Below are 22340 nucleotides of genomic sequence, written 5' to 3'. Positions count from 1 at the left end.
CACGTTACATAGCCTTGGCCTATTCCCTAACCAACCCCAGATGGCCTGCACTCTGCCTTCAGGCAGGTAAAATTCGGTGCAACATGAGTTAGGTGAACAGTATGTTTTATTTAATTAGGATCAACAGAAGAGATAAAACTCACAGCAGGACAAGGAATGACAACACTGCAAAAAATAATTCATGCCCAGAGAGCGAAAGGGCAAATTTCAATTACAGAAAAATCAGGGGGAGAAAAAGTTTTGTAGCACCTTGGAGCAGGAGGAATAAGAGAATACGGTGAGAATCTGCAAAGCCCAGATCTACAGATATTGGAAGTCTGAGGATGGAAAATCAAGGTAGCTAAGTGGCCCTTCTGGAACAGCTGTTTCTCTCTTCCACTCATCACAGACAAGCCATCCTGAAGTTTCTGGGTGCTAGTACACAATTGTGGACACTGCAACAAATCTGGTCTAGCAGGCCCACAGGACCAATTCATACCGAGCCAGGCTCAGCCTCCAGAAGAGCAATGGCCTCAAAGAGAGGGCAAATGTCCTTATACTTCAAATGGCCACCAGAACCCACCACAGCACTGGTCTCAGGGCCCCGATAGGGCTCCTCACTCACTCACCCCTCCTGTCCCATGTCTCATACCAGAGCAAGGAAAAGATTCACCCAGAATCATCGCCGTGAGGTCCGAGCCTTTGCCTCACCTCCACCCTGGAAAAGAGAAGCCATGAACCAGATGGACTCCTCTGAGGTTGGTGGGCTGTAGACCCTCAATGCAGCACTACTTGAACTGTAGCTAGAAACGAGAAGTTCACAGTATGAACAGCTGCAAAACACTATGTCCTTTAATGCCACTTAAAAACTGTTTAGATGATAATTAGCTACATTTTCAACCCCCAAGACAATCATTTTCATTTGTGTGTTTTATCCCCATTTTTTAAAGGGTGCTAGGGGCAACCAGAGAAACGATCTATGCACAGGAATCTGCTAGTTTAACCAGCCTTACTGCATATAGTTGTGACGGACAACTAAAGACCTTTCATGGGAAGGAAGCCACTGTCCCCAGACTTAGGCTCCCTTACCTTTCCCAGAAGCATGCCTTGAATTATCTCAGCAAATACATCTTGTACACATAAGCAGCTGAAACAAGGGATTCTTCAGGTTTCACAGCCAAGTTTCACAGCACAAGTTCTTCCTCCAAAAACAAGCACCTAAAGAACACAAGAGAGCATCACCCCACCTCTGTCTCAGCCCCAAGCCCTGGTCTTTAGGTGATGCCAGCCCCAGCACCCCCATTATCTAAGAGAGGGAAATTGCTGTTAAATTAGTGAGCATATCCACAGAGCCCCATTTTATATCCCAATTCAGAAGATGACATGAACATCTGCTTTCACTTCAAGACATTAATTTTCAATTATTGGAGAAAAACAAAATTAGTCCTGACAAATTGCTGGTGAATACAGGCTCTTGTCGGGTGGTTCATAATAATAACTTCGGGGGCCCACAATTAGTATCCTCAGACTGAGTTTCCTGATGGATCCCTGTCATCTGGAGCCTGCCACTGTGGTGGCAGCAGCAGCCCCACAACTGCACTCCATCAGCCAAGAGATGCTGTCCTACCCATGGCCACTTTCAGGTGACAATAGACTTTTCAGGACCAGGTCACAGAACTAAGGAATTCAGGTATTTCTCTTTCCCGAGAAGGCAAGGATGGGACACATGGGAGTATGTAAAAGACATCCACTGCCATCGTTGTCAGCTTTGGACATGTCATGGCTTTCTTCTCTCTCAGCAGCAACATTTTGCACACATAGGGAGAAATGGAAATCCCACTCTATGTGTGCCCAGAACAGGTGAACTGGGATCACTTCATAAGGCTGACTTAAAGATTTGCCATCTACAATGGCAAGAGGGTAGATTTCCTAATTCCCATATGAGATCCCTCCCTCCCTGATATAACAGCACCCAGAATTCCAAATCCCACACTTAACAGCTCCTGAGTCTAAAATGCTTACGGTTCTAAAACCTGCCAGGGATCCCATCAGCCCCAGGAACCTGATTCATCTGGGGGTGCAGTCTCCTAAACAAAGTGGGGTGGGGGCTCTGAATTTGCCAACTTCAATGACCCCTAATCCACAGAACAACCCACTTGATGAGAGACTATCAACACTCTAATCTCATTTGATGGGTTTTTTATGTATCTTGGCTGCTGTAGTCACTGTATCAATAAGAAGACACTGAAATGTGAATGAGTAGAAGAATTCCGAGATAATGATGTGGCAGTCTTTGAATTTAGATGGTCACAATTGAAACCAGAGTGTTTGCCTAGCTAAGATGTTCAGACTCTCGGGGTAGAGGGGAAGAGGCAGCAGGGAGGGGAGGTAACCAGAAGGAGGCAGGCAGGTTAAAAAAGAAAGGAAGGAAGAAAACAAAACAACAACAACAAAGGAAAATTATATCTTTAAGAAGAGAATGAAAGACATCACTACTTCCAAAGTCAACTGGGTAACTGAGTTCCGACATTGTGTAATTGACTTTGCAAGTAGAACAACAGCAACGTAACAAAGAAAATGTCAGTGTTTTCACAGCACTAATCTATAACGCTGGGAGGCCCTCCCGCTGTCAGCCAGGGCTGACAATACAATAGCTTTCAAAGGGATATTACCATCATGCTTTTATTCCTGACATCAATCAAGACAAAGAGAATCCTTTTCACAAGACATTAAAAATCAAACCTTTGTACAAGAGATAGGTAAAACAGCACTCTCCTTAAAGACAGCCACACGGAGCAATCAGCTAATTGGTGCTCCTTGAAAGCGGTACAGTATTTTTATTTACTGAGTGTACAACCCCAATCGTTGGCCGACACCGATCCTGGCAGGTAAGCTGTGAATCAAAAGTTTCCATCTGCATTTCCCCCACTCACTTCACCCAGCCAGGCACCCACAGCCAGCTGAGGGAGCTCACCACCAACAGCAGAAACTCCAAGCACATGAGACAAGCAACCCAGGCTTCCTAAATCCATTTTGGGTACAAAACTGCTCTGATTATAGGCCACTACTTCCAAACACAAAACACCCTTAAAGTCAACAGGAATTTGAAGAAACAGTCCAAGTCACAAACCAACAGGTTTTCTGGTCTACCCACAGTAATAAGGGACCTACTAACAGTTTTCAGGGTTCACTTCTATCATGAGTGACTAGCCTAGATTCATAGATATGAAGGAACTCTGATATCGATGGCAAGTGTTTTCAAGACATGAAGATAATGCTCGGCAAGCATCAGTATAGCATGGACAGGACTGAGCTGGCTTCAGCCAGGGTTCAGGAAAGGCAACATCTCAAATCCACCTGTTAGGGGCGGGGGATTTAGCTCAGCAGCATAAGTGCCTGCCTTATAAGCAGGCAGTCGTGAGTTCGATCCCCAGTACAGATAAAAAGCAAAAAAAAAAAAAAAGACCAAAAAAAAAAAAAAGAACTTTCAGGGGGCTGGAGATTTAGCTCAGCGGCATAAGCGCCTGCCTTGCAAGCAGGCAGTCGTGAGTTCGATCCCTGGTACCGATAAAAACGAAAAAGACAAAAAAAAAAAAAAAAATAAGCAAAGTCAAATCTACCTGTTTAACCTTGGCAAAACAATGGGACCAACCATCCTCTGCAGAGTTACCTCTAGATATTTTTAGACACGTCAGAATTTGGTGACATGAAAAGCCAAAGGTCCAGGAGCAGAAAGTGACTAAGGCTGATGTTCAAGAAAGCTTGTTTCCAAGCCAACAAAGTCATCCACCAGCCTTTCAAATGGCCAAGTCTGTAGGCAGGGATTCTCAGGGCCGCTGGTCCCAGGTGGATCCGAGTCCTAGCCCACTGTGAGGAAAGAATGAGGAGGAGAAGAGAGGTCTCTCTGCTGGAAGAGCCCAAGGTGTTTTGAGCCTTGCCCCTCTGATACTCAACAGACCATATGCCAAAAGTATGCAACTGCATCCAGTCACTAAAAAGACAGTGATGTTACTGTAGAAGCATCTATGGCAGAAAAGAATGCTTTTCAGACAGAAATGGACACTGCTGTTTCTCTTTAAACAGTATTTGAACAACAGGTGCCTTTTCATTTCACGGCAAAAGAAGTAGAAATTTTAAAAGAAGGACCTTCTCTCTTGAAGCTGTCTTTAAAAATTTAATATTCTTCCACCACCACCACCTCCATCAGTCTTCTCCAGAGTCAGACATCAAGTCTGCACCGTCATCCTCGGTGGTAGACTCCTTTCTTTTACACATCCAAATGAACAGTTAAGAGAAATCAATGCATCTAATTGCCAGACTATTAAATCCTACTTCAGGGGAAGAATTCCACAGCCACCCGCTTAAGAGTTGGCTACCGATACAGCAATTATTGCAACTTTCTATTACACTGAACCAGATCTGAAGTCTCTGTCTCCAGCTAGAAACACTGTACTCAAAGACACTGTACTCCAGTTTCCACCTTGCGTGGTCCCCCCTTCTCTGTTAACGCTGTAGCATGCCACAACATTGCCAGGGCTGGCTGGTTCTACAGAATTACTCTATGATTGTTAAGTCACCAGCATTTTGCACCTTTCATTATTAATGCACACTAGGCACCTTATGGTTAAACATTTAGCAGGATTCTCCTGCCAGAGGCACATAGTTATCTTATTGTATTGCTTATTAAGTTTTTGCAAGGAAACAGGTGTAGGAATCTAAACAGCAATTACTAAACATAAAGGATGTTTTCTGGAATAAAACAGACCCTTTCAAAGCTGGAGATCGGTAACTTAACTGGAGGGGGAATTAAATATTAGGATTAAATGTCAGTTACCTCGATCCACATAAAAAGCTAAGGAACATACAAAGGATTTGTTTTGCCCTTCATGCAAGATCATGTACATTTAGCCAAACAAATTTCGACAATTTACACTTGTATGTGGTCTCAGCTGAAAAAACCTGTAACCTCAGAATCTGCTATTTATTACATCTCAATTATTTCCATGGAAACACATACAATGGGGAACTACACCATTCCCAAGTCTGTAAACCAACAAATTTATAAGATGGACTTTTGAGGAGCTCCAGGCCTGCAAGAGAGTTAGACAAAGAAGGGGAGGGCAGTGCAGAGAAGTCACTAGGGGTAATTTTGGATGTTGGGGTGAGGGTGGGGGCTGTGGACGCAGCCTGAGGGCTAATTAATATTACGAAGTGTAATTAACAGACACTTACTAGAGAAACTAACAGTAGTGCAAATTATTCAAAAGTTTTAAACGGAGGCTGGGAAAACATGTATTCATTTTCCGTAGAAAGGAAGAAGCTGTAGCACAGATCTGAGAAAGCCACGGGGTAAAGGACACAGGCCTCCTTAATGTTGAGTGACAGAGAGAACTGCGAGGTAATCGTTACCAAACCACCTGATATCATCGGCCGAAATAACATCAGTGAGCGAGATGAGAACAGTTCAGAGAATGAGGCCAAAATTATCAAAGGGAACAAATCATTGCAACTACCACACCACACCACCAGGATACAAAAAAGGGGAGAAGGGTATAGGAAAATCAGTCAAAATACGTGACTTTTGTAACATTCATGGATTTGTTGGTTGTTTTTTTTTTTTTTTAACAAAAACACAAGCTTTTGAAAACCAATGAGGCTATTCACCCCCTGCCCTAATGTCCCAGCCCCCATCCCTATTTGCTGGGCATCCTCCCTGTTGAGCTGCATTTTGCAAAGAAGGACAAACATCCCGAGGGAACAAGTGACCCCACTCCAGAGGTAGGTTGTGTCCCTGAGTGGGAAGTGAGTCCCCTCTAAAGCCTGTTTGATTTTCAAAGCAGCAATGCCAGGGCTTTCAAATCATATTTTCTGAGCATCCATTCAAAATTGTTACATTTCTGTCTTCCTTTCCTGGTATGGGCTTTCATATTTCTGAGATCAATTACAAATTATGGTCAAGAGACTTTCACAGCAGAATGCACAGGGCTGGGGAAGTCCACCATGCCTCTCTCTACATTATCCCTGACACACAGTAGGGGAGGCAAAATAAAATAAGATGCAAAAGACACCAGGGTTCCTTATGAAGCACCTTCAAGCATCTTTAAATGGGAGGACCTTGTCATTTCCAACACTTGGTGTGGAGCTGTCCATACTTAACTACACACTTTTCAATATTGCTTGAGAGAAAGGTGCAGTTCTTGAAAAGTAATAAATCCATCACCAGCTGTAATTCCTATCTATTCAAATTATCTTCTTAATTCCTCCCCTGATGAGTGGCCACTGTTGTCACCTTATTCACCCCAGTAAGCTGAATAAAAGGCAAAACGGTGAGAGACAAGGATTGTGGCTGCTTTTGGGGCTTCAGACTCCAAGGACAGCAAGGTACTGTGTGGTTGATATTTACAACATTTCTCATAATGCCTTCACTGGTCTGCTTCCACTGAGCTGTCTTTCCCCCATTTCAATCTGCTTGAATTGCCTGCTACACATACAAACACATAATTTGGACAGAAACATTCATTAAAAACCATTTCAAGGCTCATTTCATGAAAGCTGTAGACCAATGCCTGAGTCTTTTTCTGAGATCTACAGAGTGAGTTTTAGAGTACGGTTCAAGCAACTCTGAAACACCCACCCATCTGTTCATTGTGAACTCTTCTACCTTTACTTCCTGTGGCTTGCCTTCTAAACTAAGGAGGTTCAGAGGCATGGATTAGGCTAGGCAAAGCTCTGTACTCTGTACTTCATGAAAAATCTGTTCCCATATGTAGATTTAACTCAAAATCAACTGTCCAAGTTAAAGAGAATTTAAGACAGAAGACAGAAATTTCAATTCTATATTTTTTCTGGACTGTCTTTAAGTGGCTCTTGAAGGAGTGAGCAATTAGCCAGGGGAAAAGGAATCTAGTATTACCTCAAGCAGCAGAGCCTTTTTATTAAGCAGAAGGACAAACTGTGATCCTTCTTTCTTGTTGCCCTCTAGTTTTCTTCTTCCCTAATTGGAACGCCTGTAGAACCCCCAGTTCTGTAGAACTGACTGGGTATCCTGGATTGGGATACTAGACAGGGTTCAAGGAGCAAGACCAACTTCACTCATGGAATAAAAGGAGAGGGAGCAGGCCAGGCACTGAGAGAGTTTAGCCTCAGTTGGTTTCCTTTCAAGATGACAGAAGTTTCTAAGGGCCAGGTGCCCCCTGCCTCTCCTGGGATTTTGGAAAGAGGGAGATGGCAGGTGTCTGGAGACCTGCTGTGCCAGATTCAGTCCCAGCCACTCCAGTCTGGAACAAGGCTGGCAGGAAAGGAAAGGGGCCTAAGCACCTTCCCTCTCGGGCCTCCAGGAAATGAACTTTTCAGAGTAGAACTGGGCTGCGGCCAGAGGTCATTCAGGGGAGTTGAGAGAGGCCAAGGGCCTAGAGGCTTTGGGCTCCAGAGAAAGAGCTGCTCTCATCCTGTTCCTCCATCACCTTCCTGTGCATCCAGGCAGTTGGACACACACTCGAAGGACTGGGATTGGGAAAAAGCAGCAGGCCTGACCTGGAGAGGCCGGCCAGCTAGGAGAAAGGCCAGAGGAGGGGCCCTGGGCCCGCGCAAGGCCTCTCTCTGGAGCTTTGGCTCTCCAGCGGCGCCCTCGGGTGTGGGGCCCATAATGGAAATAGAAATCAAAGTTCGGAGAAGGGATGTGTGTGTGCCTATGTATCCGTACCTCCTCGCCAACGTGTACACCCAGGGGACTCAACACCTGAAGGCAGTGTAGGTGCAGGAGAAGAGGATGCCTGGATGGTTATCGTGAGGAGCACCCACGAAGCCTGTGCTCCCCAGAGACCTTCCTCCCGCCTGCGAGGCTCAAACAATGCACTCCTGCGGGAGCTTCCCAGCCCGGTGGGCCTCGGTAGAGCAGGCAGGAAACGTGGGGGCCCCGGGCAGGGAGCACACCACTGGCAGGGGCAGGGAGGGGGCGCTGGGCAGCCGGGGCCGGGACCCGCTGCGACTGGGGCGCGCGCCGCGTCCCGCGTCCCCGGGCGACCAGAAGGGCGCTGGAGGAAGCCAGCGAGGCCCAGAGCCAGCGAGGGCGGCCTCTGAGTAGCCGGCCTCTCGGGCGCCCGTTCCCGCCGCCTCTTCCTGCCGCCGCCCGCCGCAGCCGCCGAGATTCGCAATCCCCGCCAAGTCGGCCTGCACCCCTTGATTGGCCACGCGGGCCCGGGGCCCGCACAGAGGGAGCGACGAGGGGCCTCGCCGGCGCCCCCAAGGCTGGCTCCCCGCGAGCAGTGGCGTGCGGCCCGGAAAGGGTCCCGGTGGCGGGGTGTCCGCACGGTCCCCTCCGCCACCTCCGCCCCGCGCTCTCGGCTGCCTCCTCCCCCTCCTCCGCCTCCGCCTCCGCCTCCGCCTCCTCCGCCGCCGCCTCCTCCTCCGGCTCGCCCGCGCGGGTCCCCGGCCGCCCGCCCGCCTGCCGGTCCCTCCTCCCTCGCTCCCTCCCTCTCCCGCTCGCTCGCCCGCTCGCGCCGCCGGGCCTCGTCGCTCACCTTTCACCGAGCGCGGCTTCGCCTGCTTCCGCCTGGACATGTCCGGGACTCCGGGCGCTCCGTCGCCCTGCGCAGCCGGCTCCCCCCGCCGCCCCCCGCCGCTCCGGGCAGCCCTTCTCCCCCTTCTCCTCCGCCTGCCTCTCGGAAACTTTTTTTTTTGCAGCCGGGTCGGCGGCGATGGGGAGTGGACCGCAGGTCCGGGGAGGCCTCCCTGGGGGGGGCGGCCCGGGCGGGCCGAGGCCGCTCGGGGGCGGGGGGAGCCCCGGGGGGCGCGTCGGGGCCCTGCCTGTTGCAATGCGGCAGCCGGGGGCTCCTGGTCCCAGCAACGGTCCCAGCGGCGCGGGGAGTCCGGAGGCCACTCGGCCGAGCCGAGTTATGCAAAAAAAAAAAAAAAAAAAAAAAGCCGCCCCCCTCCTCCTCCCCACCCCCCGCCGGCCCCCGGCCCCTGCGGCCCCCTCCCTACCTCCCCCACCCCACCACCACCCGCACCCTCCTCCTCCTTCTCCTCCGCCCCTTGCCGGATTTTTGTGCAAAGTTTGCAGGCGTCCGGCCACGCAGCCCGGTGCGGAGCTCACAATGAACCCATCTGAGGAGGGGGAACAGGGCTGGAGTCAAGAGGGTCTCGGGGGGGTGGGGGGAAGAGACCGAGAGGCGGTCGGGTGTGCAGGCGCTCAGGACCCCCCGGAAAAAAAAAGCCCTGCCGCACAAAAAATAATAATAATAAATGTTAATGGCTCAAAAATGCCCAAACGCCTGATTTGGAGGTCCTGATGGGCGGGGGGGAGCTCCCTCAACTCAGCCTACTTGGAGGGGGTGCTCAAAACGGCCGCAGAGGCTCTGAAGCCGCCGCGCGGGGCCCCCGGCTCACGCCCCCTTCTCTTGCTCTCGGCTTGGTCCGCACCGGCCCCCCGAGGAGGAAGGGGAGCGCAGGGGGCGCTCAGGCGGCAGCGGGCAGGCGCGCCCGTGCCCCGGGCATCGCTCAGCCCCTGCGCCGGGCCGCCGCTGCCTGCCCTCGGGCTGCGGTGTTCCGCGCGCGGCGCGCAGCCGATCCCCGGGCCGGTGCCAAGTCGCCGGCCCCGCTAGCTGCCTCCATGGGCCAGAGGCTCGGAGAGGGGGGAGGCGGCGGCCGCGGTGGCAGAGGAGGAGGAGGAGGACGAGCAGGCGGCGGCGGCCGGGCTCCCGTCCTCCCGGGCAGCGGCGGCGGCGGCCCGGCTCCTCCGCGCTCCAGCCGGCGCCGGCCCGCCCGCCAGCCTCCCTCGCGCTCCTGTCTTCTTTGTGGTCGCTGGCTCTCCTCCTCCTGATCCGGCTGCTGGGGCTGCACTGCAGAGACACATAATAAAGCCAGGCTTGGCTGGAAATGTAGCCGGGTCCCAGCAGGAGGATGTGAGGAGCGGAGTCCCGGCGGGGGAGCGCTCTGATCCCGTGGGGCGCCCCGCACTGCTCCGGCTCGGATCAGACGGAGAGAGGGCCAACAGCACCGAGCGATGGACAGCGCTGGAAATACAGCTCCGGCCGCCCGCAAAACCCGGACCGCGGCGGCGGCGGCGGCGGCAGCAGACACAGCGCGGGCGCGGGCACCGCACCGGCACGCGGAGCCTGGGCTCGGGCGCTTGTGCACCAAGTCAGGAGGAGGGGACAGACAGGGCCCATGCGGACTGTCCAGTTCACCCTGATACATGAGCATCACAAACTGCATGAAGTGAGGAATGGGCCCTCTCATGGCTCACTCCCATCACTTCTGCCCCACGCACAAGAATTATTCCGGGACCTAGTTTTTCTTTCTGTTTTGGCCCATCGATCAGTGTCCAAGACCACCTCTGCCCCAGATCAGGCAAACTCCCAGCACTGGGTTACCCCGCGCCTGCATTTTCTGGGGTCCTGCATCAGGTCCGCACTTCAGGACAAAAACAAGGAAAGGAACGTCGTACCCCGCAAAACTGAAATAGCACCTCTGCCCTTGGTGGCTGACAAAAGAAATAAACCAGTTCCTACTTTCCACAGTTTTGCCCTGGCCACCAGAGGGCGCCTCGCGTCCTACGGGTCCTGAGCCAGTGGTGGCTCCAGGCTTGGAGGAGGCCCAGTAAGGGCGTAGACTTGGAAAAAGTCCCAGGCAGGTACCTAAACCGTTCTTTTGAAACTTCCTCCTCCCCCACCGGCTGCAGGCGACCAGGTCCCGGTGGGGAGAGACCCCGACATAGCCCCCCTCACAGGCAAGTGGCGCCACCTTGGGCCGGCGCGCCCCTGAGTCGGGAGAACTAAGCGGGTGCACGGCGCGGCGCTGGGGGTTATCAATCTCGCGGATCGATAAGTTGCCGCTTGGAGAGGGGAGGGTTGTGTCCCCTCGGAGACGAGTTACCCAGGGCAACCTTTCACGGAAAAACCCGCTGCCCGCCGAGAGCAGCGCTGGGGCCAGCCCAGCAGCGGCGCCCGCCCCAAACAGGATGCCCGCGCCCCGCCGTTCCCCGGCCTGCCCTCCAGCCGTGCCCGCGCCCCCCTCGGCTCGCTTCGAGGTCCCGCCGGGCTCTGTTCGCCAACCCCACGCTGGGCTGATTGCCGAGGTAGATGCCACCCCCGCACCCCTGCGGCTAGGAAGCGCGGGCCGGCGGATGCGGAGAAAGGCCCGAGGCAGGGGGTTCCGCGCGCGAGCTCAAGGCCGTCTCCGAGGCAGAGTCTGGGACTGAGGCAAACACTTAACAGCGGGAGACCGAGAGGCGAGGGCCAGACCAGAGACACCTCCGAACTAGCATCTGAGCCCTAAGGGTTGCCATTCTCCCGAGTTGGGGCTGCCACCCCGACCACAGCCCTCCCCACCTCTTGCGTTCTCGCATCCAACATCCCAGCCCTCCCGCAGGGAGTAGGAGTCGCCTCCCGCAGCCCAGGGATGGCCAGGGTTAGATTGAAGGGTGCCAAGAGCCAGGGCGAGGGCAGAGGCCGCGAGACGCCTGAGGAGAAGCCAGAAAGGAGGGGCCGCATCAGCCGCTACCCCCACCCCCGCCGGCGCCTGGGATCGAGGCCCACTGAGAGAGGCTGACAGGCGGCAGATGGCACACGCTGGGGGAGGGGGCGATTGGCCTCGGCTCGGGGTGCCCCCGCCGCGGGCTGCCTCTCTTAGGGGGAGGGGGCGGAGAACAGCCCCCAGCTCGCCCGCTCTGACTCTCTGGGAGGCTGGAGACTGCGATCATGCCCAGCCGGGAGCCAAAAAAGAGAGGGGATAGACAAAAGGAGCGCGGGGTGGAAAGAGAGTGTTGGAGGAATGGACAGGGTCATCGGGCCGGGAGGATGGTTGGAGACCTGTGTCGCTGCCTGCTTTTCACCCTCCGGGCACTGCTGGAAGCTGAGAGGCCGGAGGTGAGGGAAAACAGGATGGAGGGAGCTTGGTGACAGCCCTTTTAGAACTAATTCCCAAGCACGAGGGTCTCAGAGCAGCGCACAAACTTTCGGGGAACACTTCCTGCACGTCGCACGTTTGTGTCCCGATCCTCCCCCTCCCCCTGCGCGTGCACGCACACACACCCGTGCATCTGCCAAGCTGGCTACTGCCTCCCGGCACAGCTGCAGTCAGGGTGCAGAGGGAGTTCGACCTCATCCCGTCGGCAGCCCCCTGCTCCTGAAGCTCCTTTCATTTTTAACTCCTTCCAGGGGAAAAAAAAAAAAATGTTGTTTTAAGGAAAAATCTTAGCGCTGCAAAAAACCAGTGGCGTCTCTTTTACCATCCCCACCCCTGCTGAGCTCAGACCCTACCCACAAGGGCCTCCCCACCCCTGCTGAGCTCAGACCCTACCCACAAGGTGTCCCCCCCCCCTCCCGCCCTCGTGGGACACCTGGTGATGCCTGGGCCTTGCAAGTCATCAGCCTGATGATTTTGGACCAGAAAGAGGTCATTCTCCAGTTGTTTTATATCTTGCCTGCCTACTTCCGGCAAAGAACCCGGGGTACTGGGTCCCTCTCAAGTGAAAAAGCTGACACACAAACCTCATCTTCCTTATCTGCAGTGTGGACAGCTCCTCCCACCCTGCTCAGGGGAGTGGTTAGGGAAATCCTCTGTAAACTGTAAAGATCCAAACTGCAAAAGAAAATAAGAGTTGATGGTGCTTCGCATAAGGAAGACTTTGCTCCAACAAGTGGTCACTTTCCTCCAAAGTCTTTGCTTTGCTGCAAGAAGGAAAACTTCTTGCCCAAGGTGCTGCCTCTCCCCACCTGGATGTTCCTTCAAGATGTGTCCCTGGGCACAGTCCAAGTGAGGCTGCTTCTCTGAGCTTCCAAGAAGAGCTGGGCATCATCCATAGCAGCCTGGTGAAAACAGGAGGCCTATGGGCAGCAGAAACAAAGTAGAACAAGAAAGAAAGACCCTAAGATAGGGCTCCTTTTGTAGCCTGAAACTAGTATCCTGAAGAGCTCCCTAGGGACACTCAAGAGAGATTCTGCAGTCAGTGACCAAGTAGCGTTCCCCACAAGCACAGGCACACTTGGAATGACTGGTCACTTGAATGTATGCCATGTGGAACTGGTGACTCTTGCTTGCTGGTTTAGATCATGACAGTCTCCTCTTTACTGTGAAGCACTGGCTCCAGGCTAGGAGGATCAGTCAGTAGGGGGAGGATCAAGTTTGTTTCTTTGTCCATTTGTCAGTCAGCATTTACTGGTTGTGTGGCTACTACGATATGTTAAGGTTAAGGTTCAAACAATGAATAACAAGGACTATGGTTCACATGCACGTGTGCACACACACACACACACACACACACACAACTTGTTTTCTAGGAAGGAGAAAGCTGACTTGTAATAAGTGGCCATAGAAAGATGATTTAATTAATTCAATAATCCTAAGAAGAAAAGTACAGTACAAATCAGGCTCAAAAAAAGAAGAATTACAGTGGTGATCTACTGGAGAGTCCAAAGGAAGAACAAAAGGGAGTCAATGAAAAAGGTAATGTGTAGGATGTCCAAAGGGCCCGAGGTGAGACAGAGCTGGATGGTTCTAAGAGGACTGTCACAGGTCAGGCAAAGGACTAAAAGGAAACAATGACAGCTAGACTTAGGAACACACTGGATCCATCCTCCAATCTGCCTCTCTCTCTGCCTCACTAGGGAACTTCAGGCAAGGGACTTTCTATTTTCTTTTCTACAAACCTGGTTTTCATGAGGTTGTCCTGAGGATACCATGTTATATGTGCTGCCACCTGTCTGGCAGCCTGAGGCCACAAGGCTGTTATCTGGCTTTTCTTTCCCCCTCTTCCTCTTCTGTCTTTCAACTTTACCACTTCCATGGTCAACCATATTTATATAGAGAGATGCCAGCCACATAACTGCCAATTTTGTCTGTGCACTAGTAAGATCCTCACCCCACCCCACCCCCAATATTCCCTTGAGACGCATGTGTCCCTGCCTTCTAGAAGCTGTCTAATATTTTAAGTTCATCAGGATGGCTTTGTTCCTTGTGTGGTGTAGACACATGCTTGGATGCCTGGACTTGAACGCAAGGCCTCAAGCATGCTAAGCATGTTCTCCATACCCCAGCTGGGCTTTATGCACTTTGATATTTTAGTGATACATTTATTTGTGGAATCCAAGTTTCTCTGGGGTCTCCTGTCCTGGGGCACTAAAGGAGAAAGTGTTATGCCGTGTCGCTGAATCTGTCAGGTAACTTGGCACCATGACTTAACCAGAACCCTGCCATTTCACCAGTGTGTGCATTACAAGGAGTCCTTTCCCAGGGTCTTAGACTTGAGGATTCAGAAGAAAGTAAGGCAAGTTGAAGAGAGTCCCTTTCTCAGCTGTTTAGTTTTCTGCCTGGCATTTGGAAGAGGGAAATCCCTGCAGATGCTTCTGAAATTCCCCAAAGGTCCCCATTGTCCCCCCACGACCACAGCTCAAAAAGGCCAGCAGCAGGCCCAGACATCTGCCTCCCAGGGGCTCTGAGAGCCCGATGCCAAAAACAATAAGTTGGGTGTGGGAACCTCCTTGTCTTCTCCAGTTTCTGTTCAGCTGGGAAAGCCATTTCTATTTTATCATCATTATTGTAATTATTTAGTTCTTCAAGCATCAGCAGTCTTTGCTGGGAACACCCACAAGGCAGCAAGGAAACCAACTTGGCAGGAGGGTCCCAGCAGACTCATACCCTCAGAAAGTTTGAAATGCTTGGCGCTGACCCTGACAGCCTCCACCCGGACCGTTTCCAGCCACCCTGGGTGTGCAGCACACTCAGGCCTGCGGGTGCTTGACTCTGGTTCACTTGCTGTTTTGTGCCCTTAAAATAGATTCTTTTAAACAATGGCTGTGATTGATTTAATTTTTCTTAGTATTTAAAAACATTTTTTTTTAGTTAATTCTGTATAATGAATGTGCTGTGATGGCCAGTTTTATAAGCTTTAACCAAGAGTGGTCAGATAAGACAGCCCCAGCAGGCGACCTCTGGAACTTGTAACAGGCCGGGGCACATTCTAGGCTTGGTCACAAGTCCTTTGTCCATCAGGCTTACTCAACCACCAGCCAATCTAATTAGCAAACTAGAGCTGTCAGAGAGCCAGGCACAGTAACGCAAACCTCCAGTGACAGCTACTCAAGAGGCTGAGGCAGAAGGATTGCTTGTTAAAAAATAGAAAAGGGGTGAGGATGTAGCTCAGTGTAAGGCCCAAGGTTCCATCCCCGCACAACCATCTCCTCCTCCGGACCCACCCCCCCCCAAAAAAAAGAATGATAGGTTTAGAAATGGGCTCTGAAAAAAAAGAGAAATGGGCTCTGATTGGTGAAATGAAAGGCTTTCAAAGCGTAGTCTGCAAACGTTGGACAGAGACACTCTCCACCTTCCACAAACAGGCGAGGCTAGGATAACCTGGAAGCACATTTCCTACACACACATACACGCACAGAATTCTTAGAAACAGGGTTGCCTACCAGTCAAGGTATGTTGTGTGTGTGTGTGTGTGTGTGTGTGTGTGTGTGTGGTATGCACACACGCACACGCATGTGTTGCTGAGGATTCAACTCAGGGCCTCATGCATATCAGGCAAGTGCTCTGCCACTGAGCTATACTCCCATCCCTTTTCAAAATTTTTATTTCTAGCCAAAGTCTTGCTAAATTGTCCAGGCTGGCTTTAAATTTGTCTTCTTCCTGCCTCAGCCTCCTGAGTATCTGGAATTACAGGAATGCACTAAACTGGTTGGTTCATGAGCAAGAATTCTGACAGTCTGGTGCTCATAGAAGATACAGAATCCTGCCTAGTATTTGGGGCTAATTTTAATGGCAAAACACAAAAGGACAGAGCTGGGACTCCACTGAGCTGATGAAACTGTCATTGGGACTTCATTTGTCCTTGAAGTGGCCCTTTTTGCCTATGTGACAACTCTCAGCACACATGGCTGACTTTGGTCTAAGGCTTGCCTTTACCGTCACCCCTAAAGAGTACAAAAACTCTCTCCTATCGCACATCTTCCGTGACCATTCTTATCTGAAAATGACCACACTTACTTAGATCATGTTATAGCAAAAAAGATAAAACATATTGGGCATTTTCTTGTGTACATGCCCCTTCTCTAGCCCTGCCATCCTCACTGTCATGAAAGAACCTCCTAGCTACGCATGCCCAGAAGAAACACCATGGATATTTCAGGGGAACATTGTTGTGCATGGTCCCTGCACTGGCTAAGCATGCAGAATGCTCTCAGGGATCTAGAGAGTATGAGCAGGAAGCAGGGAGATAGGATTATCAGGGCTGGATCTGTGCTGCTCACTGTTCATGATATCTCCAGGGTCCTGCAGGTGCTCAGAATATCATGACATCAACAGGAAAGAAACCATCAGTCTGGGTGGCATACACAAGAGGGGCCCAAGTACAGTATATCCCCGAGCATTCAGCTACTGTTATCTGAAGGCTTTCTGGTGGGCAACAGAGGCCAATAGGTAGAGAGCTTTGACTGCCAACTAGGTCAAAAGGTCTTTCAAGGCAAAGCCCCAGATTTTGATTTGTACCTGCATCACATCATGGTACCCAGTTCCTGCCCAGTTGAGTGAGCTACAGGACAATGCCCAGAGGTGTGCTCTGGACAGACAGGGCTGCTGTGCAGCACAGAGGCCATTATCATAAAAAAAAAAGGTCTGAATTGGAATCCCAACCTTATCCACAAATGCACCCCCATTTAAAAAATCAGAATAGGAGCCAGGACTATAGCTTGGTGATAGAGCACTTGCTTAGCATGTGCAAGGCTCTGAATTCCATTCCCAGCACCAGAGTGGGCTGGGGGGCTGTCAGTGACACAGAGGGGTTATATACAGTAATAGAGTGTCACCACAGTGACCTGGCTCAGTGCTGTGCAACGAGGAAAGGGGCCAAGATGGAACCTGCCTAGCACACAGCACTTAGCACCCACTAGGCACTTGATACCAGTTAGTTAGGTTTTGGCCATGGCTGAGATTCTGCTGAAGGGTGGACTCCTGGGGAAGCAAGCTCACCTGCCAGGACTGGAAGCAGCTAAGGCTAGAGAAGAGAGCTGCTGAGGCAGCTGGCCCAAGAGGAGCCTCGGAACAAATCGCCTGGTTTGATCTGCCAGCCTCCTGGATTCATGACCTGGGTCCTTCCATATTACAGATGTGTGATGAATGTTAACTATTGTTCATGTTGTTTATAGCACAATACACGCAATGACCACTTAATTAGCTTCCCTGGATGTACCTAGGCAAGCCCTTGCTCTACCTCAGTCTCCCCATTTGCAAATCCTGCTTGGTTTTTGAGTGAAGAAGCAGTTCTATTCCCATCTCTGGCCAAAACAGCACCCGGGTGGAGTTCAGAGCCAGAAGGAGCATAGGAAATCAGGAAAAAGGCCACAGAAGGGAGGTTATGGGGCTTGGGTCCCTTGGGACGGGAATAGAAGGGGCAGGACTCAGGCTCCAGTGGACCCCGCCCGGTACACTGCAGTATTTCCCAGGGCCTGCTGCTGCCTCTTCTGAGTGGCCCGGCCCCATCCTGGTCATGCACATTGGGACATGCCAAGGCCTGGCTTCCCAGGGACCAGAGGGAGCTCCCGCAGGGGACTTCAAAAGCCCAAATGCCTTTCAGAAAGGAACTAAAACTTTCTGCTTAACCAAAGCCTCCACAGGAGAAGAACAGGCCTAGCCCTTTTCTTTTTAAGTCTCTTTATTTTCCAGCCGGCTGGCCTGGTCATTCTCTTTTTTTCCTATTATAAACGGTCCCAGCTGCAACACACAGGGTAAAAAAAAAAACCATCTCCCAGGCCTGGGCAGGGCTGGCCGGCCTCCTGGGGCAGACAAAGGCAGCTCAGGCCGCAGGCACCCACTGGGAGAGGCCCCAGAGCCCCTTCCTGGAGCCAAAGCCACAGTGGGAGGGAGGAGAGCATTGGAGAAGTTTCCACCACTCTCTAAACCTTCTTGGGCCCTTGGGAGCAGAGCTGCTGTTCAGCTAGAGCAAGGATTCCTAAAGGGCTTACAGGAACAAAAAATGAAAGGCCAGGCACACCCTTCCCAGGGCACAGGACTCAGGGATGACCCAGCACTGGACTAGGAAGCTGGGAATACTGATGTCTGGGAGAACTGAGATGTCCACCATCACAATGCCAACTAGTGGCAGAGTTGACTTTTGAAGCCAAAAAGTTCCCAAGTTTAATGCCAGATAACAATAATATGATGGAACCAGGGTCCAGGTAGGGGCCTGAGGTGGCCAGATTCTGGGGGAAGGGGCAATACTTTTCAGGGATGGGAAATCTGACTTTCGGCTCCCTTGTTTCCCAGCACGTAATTTCATTTCTCTGTGCCTCAGCCCACCTTGTAGGGCTTGTGAGATTTAAATGAGCCAATTCAGCTTAGTGTCCAAAAAATTAATCTCTTACTATGTGTAAAAGATTTGGATTTTTTTCACCCAACAATTGAATGTTTGTGATCTCCTGGGGCCTATGCTGGGTCAGGCACTGGGCCTGATATGAGGGATGCAACTGGCAAGGGAGAAAAGTCTCTGGCCTGGTGAGTTTGCAATTGAAGGGTGGCTGGGCCTGCCACATGGCACACCCTAGCCTGCCACTGCCCTGGCAGGAATAAACAGGGCCATAAACTCGGCTGCCTCCAGACCCAAAATGCCTACTCCGAGGAGGCCAGGCGTCTGGAAGATGGTGCAGAGTCAAAGGGCGATTGCTCCCTGGCAGAGATGAGAAACCCTTGGTTTTCAAATGTTAATAGCTACCTACACATTTTTATTATGTTTTTAAGAATTAAACCCCAGGATGGGGTCCCATGCAGGCAGTTTGAAACCACCTCAGCGTCCGTGGGGCTGGTTTATTCTGTGAGGTCTGACAGGGAGGTAGGAATGCTCCCAGAAGAAGAGGAGAAGCAGGAGTCCTCCCTCAGTGTCCCTTCCAAGGGTTCTGTTCTCCCTGCTGCCCACTCCAACCTCCCCTCATACCTACCCCTGGGTATATGACTTGCTATGTGCCCCAGTATCCTCCCAGCACTAAAAGCTGGAGTCCTGCACCCCAGCCTGGGTGTGGGGCAGGCTAAAGGACTACAGCTGGAGGGCCTCAAGTTTTTTGGCACCGGCCAGGCCCGATGCAAATGCAGGCTCCTTGTAATGGCTGTTGGGTACACTGTTTCCAATGAAGCACCAGCTTGCCCTCAGAAAGCCAGTAGAAGCTGAGACTGGTGGCCTGCTCATGCCTGGAATCCCAGAGCTATGTGCGGCCGAAGCAAGGGGATCCCAAGCAAGTTGGTGTTCAGCCTGAGCAATCTGGCAACTTAAGAGAGACTCTGTCAAAAAATAAGAAAGGACTGGGATGTAGTTCTGAGTTCAACCCCCAGTACCACAAAAAGGAACAAAGGAGGAGATAGGGAAGATGGGTCTCCCAGCTCTGACCACTGACATCCTCCGGACTGCACAGAAGCCACACCTCTTGTCTGGAGTGGGTGGGGCATGCAGCCCAGCCCTGCTTGTACACCTTTTCTTTGGTACAGCCCCCCCTGAGTCCTGCAGCCTTCTCTGAAGCAGCTGCTGATGCCTTCATTTCCACTTTACACCTGAGAAAACAGAGGCTCCGGGAAGTTTCATGCTTCCCAGACCTGAGATCACACAAGCCTTAAGGGACAGAGCCAGGACTGAAATCCAGGTGGATTTCCTTCCAAAGCTGAGCATTTCTGGTCTCCAGCTTTAGTATCTACATTTCACCTGAAACATAGCATAGATGCACTGATTTTCTACAGATGGATGATTAGATGGACACATCAAGAGATAAGGAGACAGAGATAAAGAGGATTTCTGGAAACTACAGGCAGGTGTATCAGGTGTGAAGGAGACAGTAGAAGAGGATGTCCTCCCCACAGCTCCATCAACCCCTAAATTCTTTTGTACGGATTATTTTGGTTTTAGTTTAGTTTAGTTGTGTTTTTTGACTAGAGAGTATACCCAGGGCCTTTACACTAAGCTATATTCCCTGTCCTTGTTAAATTTTTGAGACAGGGTCTAACTATATCACTAAGTTTCCCAGGCTAGGCCCTAACTTGGGTTCTTTCTGTTGCAGCCTCTCAGAGACCTGGGATTACAGGCATGGATCAGCACACCTGGCTTTGGGAAACATTTTTAATATGCAGGGAAAAAAAATGTACTGTACAGTAGAAATTTGTGTGTCTCCAACAGATGTGAAAATTTTCCATAAGAGTGGGGTGGGGGAACTTTCTCTGAGACCAGCAATGTTTGCTCAATCTTACTCCAGTCAAATGTCCTAGGTTCCTGCTCTCTCCTTCACCTAGACCCAAGATCCTCCTACTTAAGAATGTCATTACAGGATCAAGGGAGCTTCCCTGGGTAACCAGTAGAGCAGGAAAGCCCCCAGAATTTAGGCTTTTGAGTCCAAAGAGGAAAGCTCCAGGGCTCTGGACTGGAATGTTAGCTCCTGAACAGTGTGTAATCGTCAAATGACCCTCAGGAGCATAGGCTCTGAACAGGCAGGGAAGTAATAGGGTCCAACTTTACAGGGTGACGCCTGAGGCTAAGAAGTCACTTGTCAAAGACTTTGCCTTGTTCCCTTCCTTGGCCCTGATCTCCTATGTTTCTCCTGTTTTCCTTGGAATCACAGACACAGAAAGAAAGGGGCACACTTATCAGAAAGGAGACTAGGACATCAACGCTCCTGGCAAAAGGGAAGGGGACAGGCAGTGCTCTGCCTCCAGAAGAGGAGGCCACAGGCCCAGCTGATCAGCTGTCCTGACAACTCCAAGGAGGTCTCAGGGCTTTGTTGCCCACCTTAGGGCATCTAGAAGTTGATAAAGGGATGCACATAGGTGCTATCAGGAGCAACAGATAGATGACATGACAGGCAAGTATGGGTCTCTAGATGTGGTAAAGGGCCTGTCCACTGTGGTGGAATGCCCATCTGAATCAGATGGTGATTCATCTCTTTCTTCCCCACCCAGCTTACCCACAGCTTTCCAGAGTCATCCTCATACAAATTAACCTGTCAAACTAATCTTAGGCCCTGAAATCTAGAGCTAAAAATTTTGAATCTGTTTTTAACCAAGTCCTTGGTCTTACATAAGCTTTCACCAAAACCAAGGTAGACACCGTAGGATAACAAAAACAACAACAGTTAGGAATGTTTCTGTTGCAAAGGATTGTTCAAAATCTGGCTGAAACAGAAAAGGTGGGGTTCGTGCTTCAGATTAAATCCAAGACAGCACAATTCTAGGCAACTGCTTCACCCCTGAGCCATATTATGTTTTTATTTTATTTTGAGATAGTATGAATGCATTGTCCAGGCTGGCCTTGAACATGTGGTCCTCCTGCTTCTCTGAGTACCCAGGACTGCAGGCATGTGCCACCATGCCCAGCAAAAAGAACATAATTTTATCTTTCTTAAAGTATAAGGTGTAGAGATGGGGATCAGCTCAATTTTTAACCATTCTCTCCCAAAATAGAAGACGTCTCATCTCTCTTCTGAGACTCATTTCTAAACCTTGATCTTTCCATCCCCTGTACAGAATTAACTGCTCAGTTTATAGCTGAGGATAATGTTGCATATGACCTTTCTCTATTTTTAAGTACTAGAAGAGAAATACTACATTAAAAGTACGATATTCAGAAGGAACATTAGCTATGTACTAACCAGTATTGGTCAGCTTTCTTGCCCATGAGACAAAATACCCGACACCCACAGATTCAGAAGTATAGTTGGCTCGTGGTTCCTGAGCTTTCAGTCCATGGTGGACTGACTTCAAGACAGGAACATTGTGGCAGAACGGCATGATGGGACAAAGCTGTTTAGTTCATGGCAGCCAGGCACACACCCTCCAGTCGGGCCCCACTTCCTGAGAACACATTCAAGGGTGAACACCAGAGTAATAATCCACTGATCAGTATATCGTGCTCGTAATCCCGTCACCTCTCCAGCCACCTCTTAACCCTGGCAAGTAAACCGTGAACTGGAAACCACCTAAGAGCAAAGTGATATTTTCCTTTGTTCATGTACACAGCTCCTCTTTGCTCATGTGCAAATTTGCTATGGCAGGTGTCTTAGTTACTTTTCTTTTGCTGAGACAAAATACCCAACTCCCAAAGTTAAAGGGAAAAGGTTTATTTAGCTCACAGTTTGTAGAGGTTTCAACCCATAATCGTCTGTCTCCAAGGCAGAGTGGTATGTGGCAGAAGGGCAACCATTCATGGCAGTGGAAGACAGCAAGACAGCAAAATCAAGAACTGAGAGAGAGAGAGAGAGAGAGAGAGAGAGAGAGAGAGAGAGAGAGCTCTTTCTGTCCCTTATACTGTATCCAGTCTACTGGGATTAGGGTGGTGCCAATCCAATCAGTGGACTGATCCAGTTATCGCCCATCCTTAATCCCAGCATGTACTATTA

The 22340-nt window shown here is 50.8% G+C and overlaps 1 protein-coding gene across 1 annotated transcript in view; it reads right to left on the bottom strand.

Moving 5' to 3' along the window:
* The window catches only part of Znf423 (zinc finger protein 423), a 316073-nt gene extending 307164 nt beyond the window's left edge, over window positions 1–8909 (bottom strand). Inside the window, exon 1 of the mRNA XM_003477678.5 lies at window positions 8499–8909. Coding sequence (XP_003477726.2) covers window positions 8499–8538 — 40 coding nt within the window. The 5' untranslated portion in view covers window positions 8539–8909. The remainder of the gene's footprint in view (window positions 1–8498) is intronic.
* Between the last annotated feature and the right edge of the window lie 13431 nt (window positions 8910–22340).

This window comes from Cavia porcellus, unplaced genomic scaffold (assembly GCF_034190915.1).
Source record: "Cavia porcellus strain 051 isolate PalLab524CR breed Dunkin Hartley unplaced genomic scaffold, mCavPor4.1 scaffold_4, whole genome shotgun sequence".
NCBI classification, from domain to species: Eukaryota; Metazoa; Chordata; class Mammalia; order Rodentia; family Caviidae; genus Cavia; species Cavia porcellus.
The sequence above is the reverse complement of the archived record's forward strand: the minus strand, read 5'-3'. Positions and strand labels throughout refer to the sequence as shown.